Below are 15,465 nucleotides of genomic sequence, written 5' to 3' on the forward strand. Positions count from 1 at the left end.
TGTTGATGAGTATTCGGTTATTTCTAATTCTTTTTCTGTCACAAGCAATGCCTTTGTCGGTGATTGTGTTTATGCACTTTTAGTGGAGTTTTCTATAGGCTGCATATTTCAGGGTGGAATTACTGGCTGAAGGACACATGCCTCTTTGACTTCCTAGATCTTACTACCTTGCTACCCAAAGCAGGTGTAGTAGTCCAAAGTCCAGTAGCAGTATACTGGAGTTTCTTGGGCTCTAAATGGTCACTGACATTTTATACAGTGTTCGTTTTTGCCGCTTGATGATGGCTGTGAAATAGTGTCTCATCACAGTTACAATATGTATTTCCTGGATTAGGGTAGAGCTTCATTTAACAAGCTCCTCATGAAGAGAAAATCATTCAGGTGTCCTCTTCTGGAAAACGTTTGTTTAAATGGTCCATCCATTTTTCTGTTGCATGGTGTTCTTCATTCCTTTGAAACAGTTCTGTATAAACTCTAGATACACACCTTTTATCAGTTACATGTTATGAACATCTTGCCCCATCTTCCCCCATGGGGCCAGTCTTTTCACATTCTTTTTTAATTTGCTTTTTAATTGAAGGATAATTGCTTTACAGACTTTTCTTGTTTTCTGTCAAACCTCAACATGAATCAGTCATAGTTATACATATATCCTCTCCCTTTTGAGCCTCCCTCTCATGTCCCTCCCCATCCCACCCCTCTAGGTTGATACAGAGACCCTATTTGAGTTTCCTGAGCCATATAGCAAATTCCCGTTGGCTATCTATTTTACATATGGTAATATAAGTTTCGGTGTTACTCTCTCCATACATCTCACCCTCTCCTCCCCTCTCCCCATGTCCATAAGTCTATTCTTTATGTCTGTTTTGCCATTGCTGCCCTGTAAATAAAATTTTCAGTACAATTTTTCTAGATTCCATGTATATGCATTAGAATATTTATCCTTCTCCTTCTGACTTACTTCACTCTGTATATATACTAGGCTCTAGGTTCATCCACCTCATTAGAACTGACTCAAATGTGTTCCTTTTTATGGGTAATATTCCATTGTGTATATGTACCATAACTTCTTTATCCATTCATCTGTCGATGGACATCTAGATTGCTTCCATGTTCCAGCTATTGTAAATAGTGCTGCACTAATGGGATACGTGTCTTTTTCAATTTTGGTTTCCTCAGGGTATATGCCTAGGAGTGGGATTGCTGGGTCATATGGTGGCTTTATTCCTAGTATTTTAAGGTTTTTATCTTATTTTATATATTTTTATTTTTTTTATATTTTAGTCCTAGTTTTCCACATTCTTTATGGTTATCTTTTGATGTAGAGAAGCTTACTTTTTCAGGTAGTTGAATTATCCATCTCTTCCCTAAGTGTTAGTACTTTTTGTATCTTGTTTAGAAACAAGGTCTCATCTTTTCCTGGATTCTGAAAGTTTTATGTGTAGGTCTTTAATTCATCTGACATTGATTTGTTTAAATGGTGTCAAGTAGAGATTCCACTGTCTTTCTCTCCAAATGGATGACCGATTGTCCTGTCACCATTTATTGAAGAGCTTATTCTGTGCCCACTGAGATGCAGTGCTTGCTGCCATAACCCAAGTAACCTGGTGAGGGTAGTGTGTTTTTAAGTTTTTTTTTTTTGGGGGGGGTGGTCTCATCCTTAGTTTGCTCATTACCTGTACCAGTCCAGCTTTCTCCTGGGCAGCACTGACATCTGCTCAGATGCTTCTCTGATTCTCAAACCCTTTTCTAGTTTTGGCCTCAGGGATTTCCCTTTCTTCCTGTGAGTTCAGTTCTACATTTAAAGGGCATATACTTAGATTTGTTAGATTTTATCCAGTGTTTGTTTCTTTGCCTGTAGTGAGAGAGTTTTTTCAGACTATCTAGTTGATGATAACCTAACGATGGAAAGAGAAGTTGTCTAGCTGATCCCCAGAACCAAATGTTTGTGATCATCTCAGTTTGAGGATACAAGGGAGAAAAGGCACAAAGTGCTTGCATATTGCATTTTTCCAACAAAAGAAAACTGACATTTTAAATAGCAACAATGTTTGAGTATATTTTGGTTAAGGTTAATCACTCAGTCATGTCCCTTTGCAACTCCGTGGACTGTAGCCCACCAGGCTCTTCTGTCCATAAGATTCTCCAGGCAAGAACACTGGAGTGGTTTGCCATTTCCTCCTCCAGGGGATCTTCTCAACCCAGGGCTCGAACCTGGGTCTCCTGTGTCTCCTGTACTGCAAGATTTTTAACCCCCTGAACCAAGGAGAAGCCCTATATCTTGGTTAAAACGTCACATTAAAAAAAAATATATATGTATAAATCAGCAAAACCTGACCAAAACAATACTTAGATTTTCAAAGTAAAACAAAGCAATCAAGTCAAAAACAATCTGATGCTCATGCCAGTTACAGGCGGGATAAAGCCAATGAGATATAAAAGTTTTCACCTCTTATGATACAGCCTTGTGAGGAAGACTGGGCAGAAATGTGTCTATTTTGATGGACAGCAGTGATGCAAAGCACTATAAGCATCAGCACTTTGGGCATAAACCATACAACGTATCTCATTAAAGGTAAGAGGATTCACTGAGTTAATATTTGCAAGGAACTCAAGACAATGTATGGCTTGTAGTAAGCAGTGTGTGTGAGTGGTGGTTTAGTAAAAGTAAGGGGTGGAATTACAACTGAGTCATTAGGATGATGTGTCCCGTTCCTCCCCTCACCCCACATCTAGGAAACATGGGACCCACACAGCTGAGGTATGGTTCAGAAGAGAGTAATTAACATTATATCCATGTATAGCCAAACACATCCAGAGGTAGAAAAGGCCCTGTCCTCAGATTAGAGGTGGAAATTGGGAGAGAAAGGTATCATCCCCTTTTTGTTTATTAACAAAAAATACGTCTCATTTCCTTTAAGGTCTAGTGTTGTGTGTTTTACTAGGGAAGATTTAAATATTATTCCAGAAACTACTAGCAACATACTCCATACTCCATATTAAATCCACAGATTTAAGGGAAAATACACTTAAATTTAAGGGAATACACTTTTCATTATTCATGTAACTCATAAGAATGGGCTTGATTATTTGGTACTGTGACCTCTTCAAGACAAGGACCGTATCTTTTTAATTCCTGATAGCTCAGCTGGTAAAGAATCTGCCTGCAATAAATGCTGGAGAGGGTGTGGAGAAAAGGGAGCCCTCCTACACTGTTGGTGGGAATGCAAACTAGTACAGCCACTATGGAGAACAGTGTGGAGATTTCTTAAAAAATTGCAAATAGAACTGCCTTATGACCCAGCAATCCCACTGCTGGGCGTACACACCGAGGAAACCAGAACTGAAAGAGACACGTACCCCAATGTTCATCGCAGCACTGTTTATAATAGCCAGCACATGGAAACAACCTAGATGTCCATCAGCAGATGAATGGATAAGAAAGCTGTGGTACATATACACAATGGAGTATTACTCAGCCGTTAAAAAGAATACATTTGAATCAGTTCTGATGAGATGGATGAAACTGGAGCCGATTATACAGAGTGAAGTAAGCCAGAAAGAGAAACACCAGTATAGTATACTAACACACATATATGGAATTTAGAAAGATGGCAATGATGACCCTGTATGCAAGACAGCAAAAGAGACACAGATGTGTGTAACAGACTTTTGGACTCAGAGGGAGAGGGAGAGAGTGGGATGATTTGGGAGAATGGCATTGAAACATGTATACTATCATGTAAGAATCGAATCGCCAGTCTATGTCCGATGCAGGATACAGCATGCTTGGGGCTGGTGCACGGTGATGACCCAGAGAGATGTTATGGGGAGGGAGGTAGGAGGGGGGTTCATGTTTGGTAACGCATGTACACCCGTGGTGGATTCCTGTCAATGTATGGCAAAACCAATACAGTATTGTAAAATAAAGTAAAAATAAAAATTAAAAAATAAATAAAAGGAATATGTACCTGGAACAATGTAAAAAAAAAAAGAGAGAACTGTGTTTGATCCCTGGGTTGGGAAGATCCACTGGAAAAGGGATCGGCTACCCATTCCAGTGTTCCTGGGCTTTCCTTGTGGCTCAGCTGGTAAAGAATCTGCCTGCAATACAGGAAACATGTGTTCAATCCCTGAGTTGGGAAGATCCCCTGAGAAGGGAAAGGCTACCCACTCCAGTATTCTGGCCTAGAGAATTTCATGGACTGTACAGTCCACGGGGTCACAAAGAGTCAGACATGACTGAGCAACTTTGACTTTCACTTAGCACAAAGAGAATGTTTGGTGAAGATGAGCAGTAGGTGAATGCACTTTTATGAGACAGCTTCCCAGGGCCATGTGTGGGCTAGCGACACATCCCTCTCTTCCTGGAGGTTCCCCCATTTTGACTTAACCAGGGTCTGAATCTACTTTCAGGGACTATGCATGCAATATGTTGACATATTCAACAATTATGTGGTACCTTCCGATCACTCGATGTTCAAGAGGGGCAAAAGACATTAGGGAAGACATACAGATGACCAAGCACATGAAAAGTTGCTCAAAATCACTAATTATCTGTGCTGTGCTAAGTCACTCAGTTGTGTCTGACTCTTTGTGACCCCATGGGCTGTAGCCCACCAAGCTCCCCTGTCCATGGGATTCTTCAGGCAAGAACACTGGAGTGGGCTGCCATTCCCTTCTCCAGGGGATCTTCCTGACCAAGGGATTGAACCTGCATCTCTTCTTGTCTCCTGCACTGGTAGGCGGGTTCTTCACCCGTAGTGCACCTGGGAAGCACTAATCATCACAAAAATGCAAATCAAAACAACAAGATACCACCTCACACCTGTCAGAATGGCAGTTATGCAAAAGAAAACAAATAACAAGTGTTGACGAGATTGTGGAGAAAAGGGAACCCTGTATACTGATGGTAGGAATGTGAATTGGTGCAGCCCCTGTGGAAAACAGTGGGGATTCCTCAAAAAAATTTAGAAGTACCATATGATTAAGCAGTTCCACTCCTGGGTATTTATCCTAAGAAAGCAGAACACAAACACACACACAAATTAGAAAAGATATATGCACCCCTATGCTAACTGCAGTATTATTTACAATAGCCATGATATAGAAGCAACCAAAGTGCCCATCGATGGATGAATGGATAAAGAAATCATGCACAGACCCACACACAATGGAATATTACTCAGCCATAAAAAAGAAATCCTGCCATTGTGACAACGTGGATGGACCTAGAGGGTATGAGGCTAAGTGAAATAAGTCAGACAGAGAAAGACAAGTACTGCATTTTAATTATATATGCAATCTACAAAACAAATGAACAAAAAACAAGGAAAGAGAAACAGAGTTATAGATACAGAGAATAAACAGGTGGGTTGTCAGGAGGGAAGAAAGAAATAGAGGAAGGAGATTAAGAAGTAGAAACTTCCAACTGCAAAGTAAATGAGTCATTATGAAACATACACAATGTGGAGAATATAAGCAACAACTATGTAATATCTTTGTGTGGTGACATATTGTAAGCAGACTTAGGGTGATCAGTTTGAAATGGTAGAAATATCAAATCACTATGTTGTGTAGCAAGAAATAACGTACTGTTGTAGTTCAATTATACTTCTAAAACAAACTCACTTTACTCACTCATGAAAAAAGATCAGATGTGTGTTTATCAGAAGCAGGAACTGGAGGAAGGGGCAACTGCATCAAGGCAGTCAAAAAGGCACAAACTTCCAGTTATAAGATACATAAATACTATGTCTATAATGTACAATGTGATAAATATATAATTCATACTGCTGTTATTTATGAAAGTTCTGAAGAGGAAATCATGAGTTCTCTACAAGGAAAAGGTATTTTTTTGCTTCTTTCATTTTTTATCTATGTGAGATGATATTCACTAGACTTGAAGTCCACTAAAACTTAATGTGACAATCACTTCTTAATGTATATAAATCAAATCATTACGTTGTATGCCTTAAAACTTATACCATGTTGCATATCAGTCACCTGCAGGCTTCAGTTGTGTCTGACTCTGACTCCACAGACTGTAGCCCGCCAGGCTCCTCTGTCCACGGGATTCTCTAGGCAAGAATACTGGAGGGGCCATTTCCTTCTCCGGGGCATCTTCCAGACCCAGAGATTGAACCCACGTCTCTTCCCTCTCCTGCATTGGCAGGCAGGTTCTTTATCACTAGCACCACCTGGGAAGCCCATAATACATAATCAGAATCTCTATTTTTACATGAAAGTTGCTCAGTCGTGTCTGACTCTTTGCGACCCCGTGGAATATACAGTCCATGGAATTCTCCAGGCCAAAATACTAGAGTGGGTTGCCGTTCTCTTCTCCAGGGGATCTTCCCAACCCCAGGATCAAACCCACGTTTCCCACATTGCAGGTGGATTCTTTACCAGCAGAGCCACCTGGGAAGCCCTTATCAATTATATCTCAATAAAATTGGAAGAAATAATAAAGTACACAAGAGGACGTGTGTAGGCTCATGCAGACACTCCACCATTTTGTTGTACAAGGGTCTTGAGCACCAGCAGGTTTTGGTGTTCACAGGGGGCTGACACCAATGGATGACTGTACTGCAACTAAGATAAATATGACAACACGTGCTAATTTGCTACAGTTCTGTCCAGCTTTGCAACCCCATGGACTGTGGCCTGCCAGGCTCCTCTGTCCATGGGATCCTCCAGGCAAGAATACTGGATTGGGTTGCCGTGCCCTCCTCCAGGGGATCTTCCCAACTCAGGGACTGAACCCAGGTCTCTTAAGTTTCCTGCATTCACAGGCAGGTTCTTTACCACTGCCTGGGAAGCTCACTTAAAGGCACTGACAAAATTTTGGCACATCACCAACACAAGGATGTTTTTATCTAGAAATGCAACTCAATATTATATTCAATTTATTTTGGAATAGCTATCTCTACCTGACAGTCATTGCTCAAATAGCACCAAATTATTTTTTTAATTAAAAAGTTTTAATTGAATGTGCATATATGAAAAAAGTAACATACTGAGAAAGTTATAAAATATAATCTCAGGCTTATGTAAAGTCATGACTGCTTTCAACAATTACTGAACTCTTTTGAAAAAAAACTTCATAATTATGTATGTTTGTGATAGATGAATGCCACAAGTATGACATTCTCAACACATGTAACTACTAAGTGTAATGTTGCATATTAACTTATTTCCTTTAAAATTTCACTAAGCATTTCTGAGTACAAGGAAATATTAAAATATCCCAGTGTTTCTCCTAAGAATTAGGTGGTCTTCTTTGATTTTTTCTTCTCTGCTTCTTCTTTTTCCTTTTCTATTTCATTTACTTGTAATTCAATTTCTTTGGCACTAAACATCTGAAAAGAGAAAAAAATTTAAAAAGCAAATTTCGATTATAGCAACAATTTCTAACTATAATGTTGATGAACCCAATTATATTTTATAATTTTATTTTTTATAACTTTATGTAACTTCAAGTACATGATGAAATATTTCAGAAGAAGCTTAATTATAACAATTATGGACAAAATCAGAACTCTACAACATTTCCACTATCATTGTGCTAAAATAAAAAGCCAGGAAATGCAATATTGGGTTCCATATCTTCTATATGGATATAATTCTGAACACATTTGAATGCAAAGCTTATTCTATTCATGAATAACTGATTACTGAACTCCCACCCGATGCCACTGTGATTCTCACTGGGGTTTGTTTATTTTATCAGCTCCTGAACTAGCCAAAGAGGTAGGACAATGATGATTTCCATGGTGCTTTGTTTACAGCTCCCAAACTAAGTAGAGAACATAAGAACATACATACACATGTATGTCGTGGGGCTGGAGAGCTGACTCTGGACTCAGTGGTTCTGTGTCCCGGTGGTGTTGGCACAGCTGTCCCTGAGTCCTGGAAGCAGAGGTAACAACCTGCCCCATACCATCTCCATCCTCTGCTTGGGACCCTGGTGGTTTGTGCAGAGCCCCACAGAGGCAGCCCCAGCCCTCGTGTCCCCACTTCTCTTATTCACTGAAACTTGCTCCTGCCCTGTCCTTGCATCTCTACCCACTAGTGTCAAAACAACAAAACTCCAAAAACCAAAACCACTGCTCCACACAGCACTGATTTTAACACTATTTCCCCCTGAAATAGTTTCCTTAACACAAAAGAAAGGGTATATATAAAATACTGCTTTAGGGCTCATTTTTCATATAGTTTTCCATGCAAGTGCTTTTGTACACTCTCAGCTAAAGACCTAGCTGGCACACAGTGTGAAGCTCTACCTAATGAACAGTCGGTCACATTTCAAATCCTCTTTACCAATGAGTTCTCTATCACAGTGTTTGGAGCAATTTATTGCTGTGTTCTGGACAATTTACTTTGTGGTCCAGCAGTTTTAACACACAGTGGCTGACTAAAGGTGTACAACTAATAATGCTAGACTTGATATAAAGAAATATGGAAAGATGATCACAATTAGATATTAAAATGCAAGTCTTACAGAAGCTTAAGGCACCCAGAAGTGAAAAGTAGAGAAATCAGATAAAAACCAGTAGGCAATCAAAAAGGGTGGTTTTTTAACATAATGAAGGATAACATTATGTTAGAAGCCTAGAGGGCCAACGGTTATATAAATGGCAGCTGAATGACACTGGAAGCTAATCTTGATTTCAGATCTGAAAAGACAGCAAGAGGGACTGTTGCTGTATGGTGCCAGGAATGAATCTCCACAGGGAATACAGTACGCTGACCCTACATGGGACGGACTCAGTAGGGATTCCTACTTATAAGAACATGTACTAAGTGGGGTAGGCCTATACACAGATCTCAGCACCCCTAGGACTTCATAGAGGGCTAGGGAGAGATAACTGCTTGTGTAGTAAGCATGTACAGATTAGTGACAGTTAGCCCACAGAAACAAAACAGAATTCATCATAGTGTCAATGGATGCTAAGGGAGGTTTCAGGCTTGTAATAAAGATTCACAGGTGTCAGCAACATACTAAATTTTTTTGTTAAAATGCCTTATACTACAGGTCTTTTTCCTCTTTGGTTAATGACTTACCTTCAAAGGTTGGTTTCTTCTTATTATAGCAAGTTCAATGTTTTTTCCACCAGACTGGACAACCTAATGTAAAACAAGTGCAATTTTAGAATTACTTCAGGAAAGTCTGTGTTTTAATAAGCAACTGAATGAGGGGGAAAAAAACCATGATTTTCTGTATATGCTTTATCACTTACTTCCAGCAAAGCTCTTATTGCTAATTTGATAGCTTCATTGTCATGTGCTATGGCATCTTCTGTGTAATTCTTTTCCAGAAATTCTCGGACAGTTTTGGCACTTCGACCTATTGCATTTGCCTTGAAAGATAGAAGAAGATTATTAATACCACTGCAATATGAATGAACTTATGGTTACTAAGTGAAGTTTAGGAGTTTAGAGTTTATTCCACTATTACTTAGCATAATTACTAAAGGAAAATTGTAGTTCAAAGATTTAGCAAACATTTCAACAGCTCATTTGATTTACTATATGAATAATCTGAGATGATGGCGTGACTTATTTTCAAATACACCAATGCCTTGTCCTGGCCAGTGCTTTCTATTTTGTTAATGGTTCCCAAGTCCTTCGTAGTTAAGAAAGATTGAAAGAGTTGAAACTTGAAAAGATGTAAAGAGGAAAGGAGATATAATTGCAATATGATGCAAAAAGAAAAATAAAAGGACATCAGTGTGAAGAAGAAAGGTGTTTCTTTGAACAGGACTATGCATCATTTTATCTCCTCTGACTATAAGCAAGAAGGGCTTTTTCTGTTCCACTCCCCATTTTTCTTTGTTCTTCAGAAATTTTCAGCAGATGGAAGGAAGAGGCAAAAGCATCTCCCTGGTTGCATGGCTACCAGTAATATATAGCCTGTTCTTTCCATTCAGTGTAAATATCCAGATGAGTACTAGTGATGATAATGGTAACAGTAATTTTTATTAACAGAACACTCAGTGTGCCAGGCACTATGTTAAGCATTTTAAACAGATTATCTCATCTTAACCATCACAAAAACAATTAAAAAGGTACTATTACTAATTCTAATTCATGGAGGAAGAAATGAAGGATTGAAAAGGTTAAAAGAGCCGACAGTTTGGACTGGATAACTTTGCTGTGGTGGGGGCTGTTCTGTGCATTGCAGGATGTTTCACAGTCTCTATCCACTAATTCAGTTCAGTCGCTCAGTCGTGTCCAACTCTTTGCAACTCCATGGACTGCAGCACGCTGGGCTTCCCTGTCCATCACCAACACCTGGAGCTTGCTCAAACTCATGTCCGTTGAGTTGGTGATGCTATCCAACCATCTCATCCTCTGTCCACCTTCTCTTCTTTCCTTCAATCTTTCCCAGCATCAGGGTCTTCTCCAGTGAGTCAGTTCTTCCCATCAGGTGGCCAAAATATTAGAGCTTCAGCTCCAGCATCAGTCCTTCCAGTGAATATTCAGGACTGATTTCCATAAGGATTGCCTGGTTTCATCGCCTGGCAGTCCAAGGGACTCTCAAGAGTCGTCTTCAACACCACAGTTCAGAAGAATCGTTTCTTCGGTGCTCAGCTTTCTATTCACTAGATGCCAGTTGTATCCCCTACCTCAACGATGACAACCAAATGTGCCTTGAGATATTGCCAAATGTCCCTATGCTGGGACAAAATCACCCCTGTTTGTGAACCGCTGACTTAGGTAATCTTGCCCAAGATCATATAGTGGGTAAGCGGAAGATACGAGCTTTGAAACCAAGAAGACCAATCATCAATCCGAGCCTTGTGCTCTGTACACTGTGCTGCCACATGCCCTTCTGCTGTGATGGCTCCGGAGAGTGAAGAGAGCCAGCAGAAAGGCCCACCCTTTCACTGAAGGGTTCTGCCTGCAAATGGGAAGGTCCCAGTTCTAACTGGTGTGTACTATGGTTACTGGAAAGAGATGGCAAAGGAGATTTTTAGGACGTGAGTATGAAAACATACCTTTTGTACTACATGAACATATAGTTCTGCAGGAAATCAGTCCTGAATATTCATTCAAAGGACTGATGCTGAAGCTGAAACTCCCAATACTTTGGCCACAAAATGCGAAGAACTGACTCTGATTCTGGGAAAGACTGAAAGCAGGAGGAGTAGGGGACAAAAGAGGATGAGACGGTTGGATGGCATCACCGACTCAATGGACATGAGTTTGAGTAAATTCAGGGAGTTGGTGATGGACAGGGAGGCCTGGTGTGCTGCAGTCCATGCGGTCACAAAGAGTCGGACATGACTGAGCAACTGAACTGAACTTCGCAGAACTTTTACCATACCTTTATATTTCAGAAGATTAAAATAAATAGCTATGAAATTTTAAATCAGAGTTTTTAGCCTTGAAATTTCATTAAGATCAAAGGTAAACCCTTCTGCCTGGTGTGACTTCAGAGTTTATTAGCTTCAAGTTTGTTTTGGTCAACTAACTGGCTGCTGCCTGGAGAGGAAGTACATAAGGTAGTGGTTTATCCAAAAATCTCACTGAGCCTTTAAAAGTCACCTTGTAAATCCCTGGTGACTTTCCTGTCCACTGCTTCCAATTGCTGATGTCAAAATTCTTTACCCCCTAACCTATTTGACTGGTTTCCTAAAATCTAGCTGCTTCTTACCACACTTATAACCCCACCCTCCCTCCAACCCCATTACCCACTTGAGTTCATTTCAACAGACTCTTGATGGTTTTGCAATGTTTTTCCTGCCTGCCTGTCCAGATTAATGATGATTTTCTGTGGCAAAGAATATTAGCTGCCAACTCCAGTATTCATTCTTCCTCTGTGACAGAACTCCAGGCAATGTGCCTGCTGAAAAATGTCATGTCCTACCCTCTGTTACCAAAAGGAATATACAAGTGGAAGTAACTGGATGAACCTTCTAGGAATCTCTGCTGCCTATAATGCAGACATGTTGGCTGGAGGTCTAGTAACTACCTTGGGAGCATGAAAAAAGACTAAGATAATAAAAGAGACAAACACCAGTAACTGCCTACTTCAACCTTCTCATTATGCAGGAAAGATAAATCCTTACCTGTTAAGGATCATTACATCCCGGGAGCTGAGAACAATAATTCACAAATAGAGCTCTGAGTGGATCCTGGGATGTGCTGCCCCACTCCCCTTCAGAAATGAAAGCCTTATTCCTCCAGCTGCTGGCAGTGCCAAGGGCACATGGCCCTCACCTCTTAACCTTCTTTGAGAGGTGCCGTTGTTAACAAGAGCTATCTCACTTAAGGTCTTGTACTGTCCAGAGTTGGCCCAAATCCAACGACTGACTGATGAAGAGCTATTAATGCCCAGTTCCCCCATCCCAACTTGAAACAACTCTGAAGAGCTACCCCTGACCCAGGGCTTCCCACAGGGTGATGAGGCCTTTATGGAGATTCCACTGCAGCCCCACTTTTCCCTCAGCCTCATCTTGTTCCCTTCCCTTCAGCAGATGCTGGTCCCCAAAGCCCTTACTAAAAATGATGGTTAAATGGCCTTTAATAATGGTTAAATGTTATTTTCCAAAGAATACCAGTGTGGAGAAAGGATCAATGATAAAAGGGTTCCAAATTAAAGTAATCTTGGGGACTACTTAAACTGTTTCTAGAATATTTCCAATGCCTTTTAGAACATGCAGAACTTAAGAAAATTTATTAAATTTCTTTAGAAAAACATCTCCCCACATTAATTAGCCTTAAACAGCTTAACTGACATATATTAACATCCAAAGAAAACACTTTGAGAAACACTGTTCTGAAGTATACAGCATACTAACTTTGTTCCTATTTCAAGTATTACCAACACAGCAGAAAACTTGGCCTTATAAGCTTATCACCATCACTCTATCCAGGCTGTTCTTGCCAAGGTCACCAATGACTTGCATGTTGCCAAATTCAATCATAGCACAGCCGTTTTCTTTTATCAGTGGTGCTTACCTGGCTGATCAACTCTTCTTGGAATCCTGTTTTCACTCGGGATCCAGGATCTTACTCTCTGGGTTCTCCTCCTTTACAGAATAGGCTGGATCTATCCCTACCTTTCACTGGCCAACGCCCCTGATCTAAATCTGATTTCACTTATTATTAAGAGTCCCCTAAATCGTGGCTCAGTAGGTAAAGAGCCCACCTGCAATGTAGGAGACACAGGTAGACGCGAGTTTGATTCCTGTGTAGGAAAGATTCCCCTGGAGGAGGGCATGGCAACAACCCACTCCAGTATTCTTGCCTGGAGAATCCCATGGACAGAGGAGCCTGGTGGGCTACAGTCCATGGGGTAGCAAAGAGCTGGACAGGACTGAAGTGACTGAGCATGCATGCAACTGTGTTTGCCTGCTTCTGCCCTACAATCTATTCTCAATGAGAGATACTTTTAAAATATAAATCAGCTCATGTTACTCTAATGTGCAAAAATCTCTACTCTCTATTTCACATGTCCTCTAACTGCACCTTGTAAGACTACCACCTAGCACTGCCAAGTGTTCTCATTACGCGGTGATGACACAGCCGTGTTCTCAGCAGTCCACAGTCCCGTCTTACCGGGATGCGTGGCATACTAGGTCAGAGTAAAAAACACCAAAACACAGAAACAAACGAAAAAGAAACAAGACAGAGAAACGTGACCTTATGTTTAACAAAGTGCCAGAGGGCACACCCCTAAATAAAAATAAAACCACAAGACTTTACTCCACATTGAAAGGCTGGATATCAGAATTTATATACTATAGAGACAGAATCATTTGGCTTGAGGGAAGTAGCATGAAGCAGAGGACAGAACCCTGCACTAAGAAGCAGGAGACCCTGAGTTCTAATTCCAGTCTTGCTATTAACTAGTGGTGAAAACTTAAAAAAAAAAAAAAAAAAAAAAGCCACTTAACTCCTGAGTAATACTTCAAAAGTGTAGAATAAAAAAGTTTCCAAGAATTTTTGTTACAGATGATTTTTTTTAAGTTGCATAATGCTTCCTTCAACCAAAATCTTAAAAGAAAGTGCAATACATAAAATCAGTAAAATGATGATGACACGGTGTACATGTGAGCGCGCACATGCTCGTGCTGTTTACGCCCTCCCACCTCCACCACCTGGCCTTACAACACCACAGCAAAGCAGTTTCAGACCCAGACGATAAATAAACTTGCCAACAATTAAGCAATCTCCTTTATTTTCCTAACTGACTTTGAAATAAAAATGCTTCTCGGCAGTTGTTCAGTCGCTAAGTTGTGTCCAACTTTGTGACCTGGACTGCAGCATGCCAGGCCTCCCTGTCCTTCACTGTCTCCCAGAGTTGGCTCAAACTCATGTCCATTGAGCCAGTGATGCTATCCAACAAGTATAATCCTCAAATTCTAAAAGACATGAACAAATTCCTGACTCACCTTCCAAGCATGGTAAGTACCAGAGGGATCAGTCTGATATAATCTTGGGATACCATCATCATCAAAACCTACAATCAAGGCAGATATACCAAAAGGCCTTCGTCCATTGCTCTGAGTATATTTCTGAAAAATAAAATGTTTTGACTACTCTCTGTATGAGGCCAAAGAAAGGACAACACTACCAAATAACAATTTCTAATATAAAGTATTCCTGATAAAATGATCTTTATTAATTTCTATTTTCTTCAAGATCCTCTTGCTCAATTTTTCTGTAGTAACCTCAATCCATGATGAAAAATTTAAAAAGTAAATACTGACAGTCTTGTAAAATGAAATCATAAGTTTCTTACGTATGGTCTGAAATTTGTTTTCCTGTTGCCTTTGGTAGCATAACTAGACTATAACCATTTTCCTATTGCAGAGAACTGTGCTTGTCATATCATTTTGGTTCTCAACAAAGTTGATTTCAGTGAGCTGTGCGGAGCACGGCCTTGGTTTTATTGTGAGGGACACTGTTGTTATTATCAAGTATTCTTACTTGATACTATTATTATCAAGTATATTCTGTTCAGTATGCTCTTATCTCTACATAAAAATCCAACTAAGACATTTCTTTCAGTCTCAAAACAAGAAACTTTTGTTTCTCTTGAAGAAAAAGCATGTTTTTTCCTCACTGACAAATGGGGCACTGGAAACCAGTTTTATCTTTCTACTTTGGTGCTAGGAACTTTCTGAATGTGTGTCCTAGGGAGTGGAATTCACATGAATTCTGAGACTGGCATCCACAGAAGTTGTGCAGAGAGGCAGCCATGGGAGAAAACTCAGGACCACATTTGTAGGCAACTGTAGGAAGTCTGGCCTGTATTTAGACTAGCTTTCTTCTTGGACTTGTCTACATAGTTTTTAAAAAAAATTTTAATGTTATTATATATATATTTACAAGCCACTTTAAATTGGGGTTTTTGTGTTTGATTTTTCTTCAGCCATGCCACACAACTTCTGGGATCTTAGCTCAAAATGCCCGCACCCCCAGCAGTGGAAGCCCGAGTTGTAATCACTG

The 15,465-nt window shown here is 40.1% G+C and overlaps 2 protein-coding genes across 8 annotated transcripts in view; one reads left to right on the forward strand and one right to left on the reverse strand.

The window, feature by feature from the left end:
* The window catches only part of SS18 (SS18 subunit of BAF chromatin remodeling complex), a 143,935-nt gene that overhangs the window by 24,602 nt on the left and 103,868 nt on the right, over positions 1-15,465 (forward strand). The window lies entirely within an intron of this gene.
* Positions 6,962-15,465, reverse strand: part of PSMA8 (proteasome 20S subunit alpha 8) — a 40,869-nt gene continuing 32,365 nt past the window's right edge. For all 3 annotated transcript variants that reach the window (XM_042239528.2, XM_004020462.6, XM_012103453.5), the window contains exons 4-7: positions 14,406-14,528; positions 9,243-9,362; positions 9,067-9,129; positions 6,962-7,361 (exon numbers count right to left, since the gene is read on the reverse strand). In XM_042239528.2, the coding sequence (XP_042095462.1) occupies positions 7,269-7,361; positions 9,067-9,129; positions 9,243-9,362; positions 14,406-14,528 (399 nt within the window). In that variant the 3' untranslated portion in view covers positions 6,962-7,268. The remainder of the gene's footprint in view (positions 7,362-9,066; positions 9,130-9,242; positions 9,363-14,405; positions 14,529-15,465) is intronic.

The sequence above is a fragment of the Ovis aries genome, chromosome 23 (genome assembly GCF_016772045.2).
Source record: "Ovis aries strain OAR_USU_Benz2616 breed Rambouillet chromosome 23, ARS-UI_Ramb_v3.0, whole genome shotgun sequence".
NCBI classification, from domain to species: Eukaryota; Metazoa; Chordata; class Mammalia; order Artiodactyla; family Bovidae; genus Ovis; species Ovis aries.